The sequence below is a fragment of the Branchiostoma belcheri genome, unplaced genomic scaffold (genome assembly GCF_001625305.1).
Source record: "Branchiostoma belcheri isolate BF01 breed outbred unplaced genomic scaffold, Haploidv18h27 scaffold170, whole genome shotgun sequence".
In the NCBI taxonomy this organism is placed as follows: Eukaryota; Metazoa; Chordata; class Leptocardii; order Amphioxiformes; family Branchiostomatidae; genus Branchiostoma; species Branchiostoma belcheri.
Window position 1 is genome coordinate 310,502 of NW_017803158.1, and position 9,061 is coordinate 319,562.

The 9,061-nt window shown below is 45.8% G+C and overlaps 1 protein-coding gene across 1 annotated transcript; it reads left to right on the plus strand.

Annotated features, from left to right (window-relative positions):
* The first annotated feature begins 5,119 nt into the window (after positions 1–5,119).
* On the plus strand, positions 5,120–8,797 carry LOC109466873 (sialidase-like). Its single transcript, XM_019764732.1, has 2 exons — positions 5,120–5,251; positions 8,216–8,797. The coding sequence occupies exons 1-2, from the start codon at positions 5,120–5,122 to the stop codon at positions 8,795–8,797; spliced, it is 714 nt and encodes a 237-aa protein (XP_019620291.1).
* Positions 8,798–9,061: the final 264 nt, after the last annotated feature.

Genomic DNA, 9,061 nt, shown 5'->3' on the forward strand with positions numbered 1-9,061 from the left:
GGGGCGGCGAACTGTTCTCTCAACGGCCAAACTCCCCCGGCATGCTTATCTCTCTATTTTGGCCGATTTCTACTCTTTCCAGCCGCCTCCTCAAGCCTGGTAGAGGCTAGGCTTGACCAGCAGAACGTAACATGAACAACTATACTTTATATGAGCTACTAGGGTTGAAGTGGGCCGTGACGGATAAGTTTAAAGACTACCAGTGTAGGGGGTAGGACTGGTGTCACATCTGGCGTCTAAATAAAGGACAAAATGTCTAACTAAAATGTCTAAATAAATGTCGTGTCCCTGAGATCAGTCTGGCCCAAGACGTGGTCTAGTGTGGTCAGTCATTCTAGAAGCCTCGTGCATATATAACACCTGTACGGAGCTAAGTGTACGGTCTTCACCAACAATAATAAATAATAACCCATGTTCCTCACGCCCCTCATTATCACGTGCACTTTCACTTTCTTCTGGCTCACGCCCCTCTGCGCGCCCGTCCCTTTGTTCGGCACGTGGCCGCCTTGTTTTGCCGGGGCGAGGCGCAAACATACATGGATTTAACATATCCCTGTGTAGGGTTCTACTGGGACCACCTCCCCTCTCCGGAGTCACAACATAAACCGGGATATCCGCGTTCGGTTGTCTACCTACCACGTCACATTGTTCCCACTGACCGGGTTTTCTTATTACGGATCAGGACCCGTTCCCCTGGTAACAGTGGAGACGTCCGCGCTGTAGGATCGTACATAGCTTCCTGTGCAGGCCCCAAGGCGGTGGGGAAGAGTTTTTAACGCATTATTTTAATATAGCCGGCCATCCTACATAGCCGCCGAGAGAAGGTCCCATTCCGGAACTACCTGGGCGCTGGGGACGAGCGCGGAGGAATGTTGAGCTAGGGGTTAATTCACGTCTGACAGGAAAATTTGAGCTGTCAACTTTTTGGGAGATCGATAGAGCGGTATCACGGTGTAATGGTTACCAGGTATATGTCACAGGATGCAAGTCGGTCGTTATTGGTAACCTGCGGTCGTTATTGGTGACCTGCGAGTAGACATTTGATTGGTCCTCACTGTCCCCGCTAGAAAATGACAGGGATGATTCGCCATTCAAATACAAAATACCGCAAACGCTTATTAGATCATCGCTTATTAGATCATAGGCGTGGAAGCCTTTGATGTAGAAGCACTTGGCATAAGACCAGTACTAGTGTGCTAAAAACAAGGTAGGACGGCGGTCGGGTCTTTTGATAAGACACAGGCGATAACATGTCACTGCTCAACATGTTTCTGAATTTCGGACCATTGAAGGTCGCTGCGGGAGTCAGATCCCTCGAAATAAATGATTTCATTCTACTAGCCTCTACCAGGCTTGAGGGCGCGGCTGGAAATAGTAGAAATTGGCCAAATAGAGAGATAACACGCCGAGGGAGTTTAGCCATTCAGTTAACAGTTTGCCGGCCCACAAGCCTGTGGAATATCGCTATCTTCTTTGAAATCCACTAATCGCTATCTTATAGGTGCCAAGTAGCGGGCCGGCAAACTTTAAACTGGATGGCTAAACTCCCTCGGCGTGTTATCTCTCTATTTGGCCAATTTCTACTATTTCCAGCCGCGCCCTCAAGCCTGGTAGAGGCGAACATTCTACCATGCAAACACACTGCCCTTTGGTGGTTGGAGGGGTTTGTGGGTGGAGGAAGGTTGTGTCGTACGTATCTGTTGCATATGATTCTCGATGTTTGAATCTAGATTTTATCTAAGCTTATGTAAACAACCATGATATGAGAAGAAATAGATAATAATAATATAATAATATTGAATCTTTATTGCATGTTCTTGCCCGGATGGGCTAAATGCACAAGAGGATGTCCAGTATGTAAAACATGGGTATTACATACTGGTACGTTGTATTCTAATGCAGAGTGCTAGGAATCTATACATTACAATAATACTATATACTACCTATCATCTACTGCTAGTTGCCCTTTCTTCTCTCTTTTTGAAACATTTGGAAACATAATTACATAGTTTGTCTACTGTAAATTCGTTCTTATGTGACATCAAGTGTTTAAACATGTCCTGCTTTGACATTTTCTTACATAAGTTATATATGCTTGTAAAATCTTTTCGTTCGGGGACGAACGACTTGTGAGAGGGGGCGAGTGTAGCAATGTGTTGTTAGGAGACAACCCCCCATGTCCCCTGTGACAGGAAGTCGTCACCAGAGTGACCAGACTGACCACATCTGTATCTTATTAGTTATGAATAAAGGACTCAGACCATAGTGTCTGAGAGACAGTTCTTGCAGGCAGCCCCTGAGTGCGGACCTCGTTCAGAGCCTCTCCCTTCAATACCCTACACATATCTTGTCTAATTGTAAAGTATCGAATAGCTCTTGGCGTTCATCTTTATATAATGTACAGTCAAGTAGAAAGTGTATCTCGTTTTCAACATATAAATGATTACAGAATTCACACGTTCTATCTTTCAGAGGAGTACGGCTATGCCTGCCGGATTCTATACGTAAGGGGTGGTCACTAATGCGAAGTTTACACATGGCTCTGCGATGTTCGAAGTTTGCAATGTTTAAATATGTTTCTCTTTCATAAATTTCTTTGAATGTTTTGTATGTCCTTAGTTTGTTGCCTTGGTTTTCTCTTCTTTCTTTTACTTGTAGTTCTGAGTTGAATTTTTGTATAAAGTTATCTTTCAGTCTTTGTTTTAGTTCATAATAAATGACAGAGCAGAAACCGGTTGGTGTATAACTATAACGACAAGGGTACGTATTCCAGAAGACCCGATCCTTCCGCGACATTGCCATGTGCACATGTAAAGGCTAGGACGGCTATCTGACAAACTGTTTCACATTCACATAATGTTAGTAGCGGGACTCAGCCTCTACCAGGCTTGAGGAGGCGGCGAACTGTTCTCAGTCAACGGCCAAACTCCCTTGGCATGATTATCTCTCTATTTTGGCCGATTTCTACTCTTTCCAGCCGCCTCCTCAAGCCTGGTAGAGGCTAGCGGGCAGTGTTCTAGCCAGCGTCCGTTTTTCCGTCATTTGACGGAATTTTGCCGCTGGTGACGGGTAAAAAAAATACCCAAACCGCCAAAAATCTTCATCGAAAGACATAGGAAGGACCTGGGAATTTTGCAAAGATCTAAAAAAATCAGCGGAAGTTTGCGGCTAAGCCAATTTAGATCGTTTCTGCCGCCTGCCGGCCGCTGGAGATAAACAGAGGCGGTGCCGCGGTGCAATAAGCAAAATAAACAGAGGCGCCGACCGCGGCGTGGTTCCCAGTGGGTGGGGAACCAATAGAAAGATTGCGCTAGTCGTGTGTGCGGCACGTGTCGTCGAAATCATCAAAGGCTTCTCCAATCACGATTCCATTTGTGCTTACGATTACCATGCGATTACCACGTGCACGTGGTTGAGTTTCCCTGGAACGGTAGGCGGGACCTTACTTCCGGGCCCAACTACGCCCGCTACAGTTTACCTCATCCTTTGCATGATTATGACAATAAGATTATACCGGGTATCAGAACGCGTGGTATTGGGGTTCTTTGGCGTTCTTTTATAGAAATGTCCTGCTTTTCTTGTCTTGTTCTGCTATTTCTTCGGCGCATAATTGACCGGGTCGGACTGGATACACGTGTTTGAATACCTTCAATAAAGACACCCCGTGACCCCGTAGTAGTTACTAAATTCTGAAGTGCTGCAATCTGCATGAACTTCTAAACCCCGACGACTGGATACTGTCTGTCAAAGTGTCTTGTATTCCATCTTCTTTTTTCTACAATTATCACGATAACAAAAAGCATAAGGCTGCTCCGGGTTTATAATATTTTTATAGTACTTACTTACCACACTTCACAAGACTACGCCTACACAGTATGCTACACGGGCGCCGCGCACGGCGTCTGTGACTTTGTTCTTGCCGACGGTAGACTCCGTGTCTCCTGTGGCATATATACATGTAGCATTTTAGCAGAACTCTATGGTACAATAAGGAACTTGGTAATGTTGGTAACAGTTGGTAATATATACTTTCATGGATTCTACGTCAAATCAAGGTGATGGTCTCCCTTCCTGGCAAAATTTGAATAAGTTCAAACAGACGGGAGGAGACAGCTTTTACATAATTGCAAACAATCAAGTCTTGACAGGAACACACATCATGATATGTGGTTGCCTGTTCCCGTCATACAAACGGTGCAGGTTTTCCGATACGGTCCTCAGTAGAGAGCCGTTCTAGACGATGTTAGAAAACGTATGTTTAGTTATGTGTGCAAGCTGCAAAGACTCCAAGTAAACTGCAATGTGCAGAAACTACAATTATTTTGTGCAAGCTGTCAGAACATCTGGTTTTAATATCGCTCGTAGTCTCTCAAGTTCCGTGCATCCTCCACAGCTATCTGCAAACAGGCATTTATTGTGGTGCCGTTATTGTCAACCATGTGTGAGTTTTTTTATGAACTGAAGAACAAAGGGTGTCACTCTTTGATGAACTGAGGCTTCAAAGCAAATAACAGGGAGATGAAATGACCGATGTCATGCAGTGTGTCAAGAATAGTGTCTGCCCCAGCTGGTAGGAAGAGAATAAAACCCACAAAAGCTGATGTGCAGTCTGCAGTCTGCCCAACTATTTTAAGGTTTCTCCTACTCTCCAAGCAGAGGTTGTGGGGGAGTGACCGTTACCTTTTTATATATGGCCGTTTTTTGGTCGCTACCCGTCGGTGGCCGGCAACCTTCTCTGGCTAATGGATACTACCTGGCCAATTTGATACTGTCTTTTTGCCACCGAGAGGGATCTGCTTGGAGATTAAGCATCTGTGGGTCAATTGGCACGTGTTCGCTACTTAAACGTCACAGATTGCTTTTTCTACCTCCAGCCCTAGAGTTTTTGTCGATAGTACGTTAATCTGATCATGCTAATCCAAGAGTTTGATCCTTTCGTACATCAAGGATATGCCATGTAGGTGCTAGAAGTAGTACCCTTTGTCTATTTGTCTGCTGCTCGTCGGTGGCGGCTCTCTGCCTTTTAGTCTGGGATGTGATAAAACCGGGTGTTTTGCGTAGATCTGTCTCACTCTGAGATAGCCATTTTGGAGAGCACCACGGTTACACATCCTCCGGTATGGACGAAGACCAACAGGACGATATTTTCGAGGAGCTACGTGTGCGGGCACAGGAAGCAAATGCCGACGTGGACCAGGACCAGGACCAGGACGGCGAGGACCAGCCGTTCGTAGAGCAACAGCAACCTCGAGCAAGGAACAACAATGCTCGACACCGCAGGCAGCAAAATCACTTCACGAGAGACATTTCATTGTTGCAAACAATTTTCCAAGTGGACGCGCATTCCCCCCCGACAAGCAATTTGTTGACGGAGGAAGTACAGATACATGATTCAGCATCAAGCTCTGACCTGCTACGTACCATTCGGAGGGAATTGCTGTCGAAGGTGGGCATCCGCCCCGCTCAACGAACTTTACTCCAAGCAGCGTCTGTAGAGTAAGTCTTGTTTTTGTTCCAATTCAAATCAATGATCTTTCAAAATGCCCGTCAGCCTGAAACATAAGTTCTCGGCATTACTTTTGGGAGACGAGTGCGCCCGGCCCACTGGCCAGGCGGTTAATTGTTAAGAAGCAATCTTTCCTCTTGTCGCTCAAGACACCTTATTCATGACGCAAAAAACAACAGCAACAACATAGCTAAGCACATGTTGTCCGCCCATTTGTCAAATGTGTCTTGTTTAAAATTCTTAGCCTATTCAGAAAATCAACCGCATTGCCATTTGCGACCCACGGGTATACTATCCGTCGCAAATTGGAGCTTCTATGGCCATGGATCTTCTCTGGTATACTATCCCTTTATTTCGACCAATTTCTACTATTTTTCCAGCGATCCGCGGTGCCTGGTAGAGGCTAGGAAAATCCGGCCGGAGATAGCGGGTGTGAATCTGGTTTCGCACTACCTTCGAATTGCCACAATGTGACATGTGAACTAGTCTTGGAGGTAGTATCAAAGAGATAAGAACAAGCTATCAAGTTTAGTAAGGGCTCTAGTATTGCTTCGGTCCCAATTGCGCCGGTGCCCGTCGGGGATGTCCTTATATCTGGAGTGTATCAGGCTCTGGAGTGTAAGGGCCACCGGCTGTCGTGGTCACAATAAAAGTGGCATTTATTTTAATGTTTAAAATGTTGTCACGTTACCCTCCATTTGGTCGGTCTCCGGCAGGATCCTAATTGATGCCTTGACGATATACTGTATCTTGTAGCGACCCACGTAATACACAGTTCAAGCCTTTGTTGTAATTACCTGATCTGTTACGTCACATATTTGACCCGTTCTTACCAAGGAGGTTCAAAAAGTTCTTAAATACGAGGAACACAACTTTATTCTGTGAATTTGGACTCTGTGACGTAACGATTCTGTCCCGGTGGACTGCCGGCAACCGAAGGGGTATCTTCTGGTGATCTCACGGATAGGTCACGGAGTCTTTTTGTCAGCGGGGACCGGGTGGAATTAAGTCGGAGTTAAATTCGTAGGGGCCATGCCCGAAAGTTACCCAAAACAGCCCTGCAACTACCCGGTTGGGCCCCTTTCCCCTTATGTGGGTAACATCTCATTGTGAATCATATAACTCTCCCGAAGCCTTTCCGTTCTTAGGGTTCGCGTTAGCATGTGTAACTTCTCGCCATTCGTGCATTTAATCTAGTCTTGATAATTCTAGCCTATTCTATCCTTACAAACTGTTATAATTATGTCAATTTGAATGTGTATGGCGGTATCCTCACCAATTTCCTAAAGTGCTTTAATAGTGATTTTGTACACGTGTTCTATATCATTAGATACTAGTACTCTAACAAAGTCAGCCTTTTGGTCCCTGTTGTGTTGATAAACTCTTTCAGTAGGGGACCAAGAGAGTGGAGGATTCCTTATGTAGAAAAACCGCGTGAATTAATTGACCTTGAATTACAGCTATCCAAAATTATCCCTTTTCCAACAGCAACACTCGTCTGTACAGATTCAGGGCGACCACATCAAGGATGGAAGCCATTGGGGAAGGATTTCCTACAGCGGCCGTCCTGAAGAGGGACAGTCGCAGAGATGTACGTGTGTACATGTATGTCGGTGAGTCCCATTATCAGTACTAATAATCTTTTGAATTTTCTGTCATCATGAAGTCGTTTCATAAAATCAAGGACTCAAGCCAGTCTAGTGTAGCTAGTCATGTATAGAGCATGCAGGTGGAACGGAATCTTGTACATTATGCATTTTTGGTCATTGTAGTCGTTTCACCATTCCCCTCTAATGACTTATCCGGTATGAAGGCTGGTGTGAACTTTAGCTACATATATATAGGGCGATTGTAGTGCCTTAAGTTAATACCTTTGAAAATCCTTTTTTCTCTTGAAAGTTTTGGTCCATTTTGGATATTTTTGGGTTGAAAGGCACAGGTAGGGTCTAAACTTTCCTACATTGGTCAAGTTTTGTTTATTTCAGCAGTTTAGTGGGCGTTATGTGAGTAGTTAGGTCTTGTCTGGCCAGGCGGATGGATACCATGGAAAATGTAGGTCAAAGTTGAGGTTTTGTTACTATCATCAGCTGTGGCGGGAATTTGAGATGGTCGACCCCCTGTTTCCTTTCTATTTTTTGGGAATCAGACCCTTGATGCTACCTGGTGCAGAAAAATTTTTGAGATTGAAGTACGTTCATGAGGACTTCAAATAGTGTATTTAAGCATGTGTTCCTTTGGACAAATCTAATACTAGTAGTACTGTCTGCACTGAACACCCCCCCCCCCTTTACCCAAACTCATTAACTGGATTAGGTTTGGTAATTTTTATTTTCAATATCAGATACTGGTACCTGTTGTTAGATGATGACCTGATTTGGAGAATATGGGTGCATGTTTTGAATGTTTTCTTAGCAAAAGTGTGATCTCAGTATGATAAGCTGTTATTTACCTATGGGCTGTGAGTATACTGGATAATTAAAAGTTGCAACAAACATCTTGGAAAGCTTAGATGACTGCAAAAGTCATATAGGTCTGTTGTAAATGATGGACTAAGTGATTTATGATGGTTTATAACATAGTATTTTTCACCAACTTGGATTTCTCTTCAGAGAGACTGAATGCAAGGAACTCCGCGCGCCCCCCAGAGGGAACTACCAGTGAGGCAGGGACCAGTCAGGAGGGTACACAGGCCCAGCGTCACGAGAACAGCACTACAAGGACACAGACCCAGCGTCGCGAGAACAGCACTACAAGGACACAGACCCAGCGTCGCGAGAACAGCACTACAAGGACACAGACCCAGCCTCGCGAGAACAGCACTACAAGGACACAGACCCAGCCTCGCGACAACAGCACTACAAGGACACAGACCCAGCCTCGCGAGAACAGCACTACAAGGACACAGACCCAGCCTCGCGAGAACAGCACTGCAAGGACACAGACCCAGCCTCGCGAGAACAGCACTACAAGGACACAGACCCAGCCTCGCGAGAACAGCACTACAAGGACACAGACCCAGCCTCGCGAGAACAGCACTACAAGGACACAGACCCAGCCTCGCGACAACAGCACTACAAGGACACAGACGATCAGTCTCAACCCCGACCCCCCAGGGACCTCACCACTCCGTCTCAGCCCCGACCCCCCAGGGACCTCACCACTCCGTCTCAGCCCCGACCCCCCAGGGACCTCACCACTCCGTCTCAGCCCCGACCCCCAAGGGACCTCGCCACTCCGTCTCAGCCCCGACCCCCCTGGGACCTCGCCACTCCGGCTCCGTCTCAACCCTGATACAGGGACCAGTAGGATGAGAGCCACGCCTCGCTCTGAGTCTAACATGCCCACCATCAGTAGAGGTATGTGTAGTTGTATTGTATGCCACAATTAGTAGAATATGATGTTGTAGATGTGTAACTTTGCTGAGACTAAATCAGGCCCTTCTTTCAGTCATAATTATGTATATCGCCAATTCTGCCAACGATCGAATTCTAACCTATTGGGAACTTATTTATTTTTAAGACTACATTGTGAGGAACGCTGTCCAAGGAAACTTGG

Coding starts and splice junctions, on each gene's coding strand:
- LOC109466873 (XM_019764732.1), top strand. CDS start 5,120: ATGGACGAAGACCAACAGGACGATATTTTCGAGGAGCTACGTGTGCGG. Junction 5,252..8,215: donor TAGAGCAACAGCAACCTCGA/GCAAGGAACAAC, acceptor TCACGAGAACAG/CACTACAAGGACACAGACCC.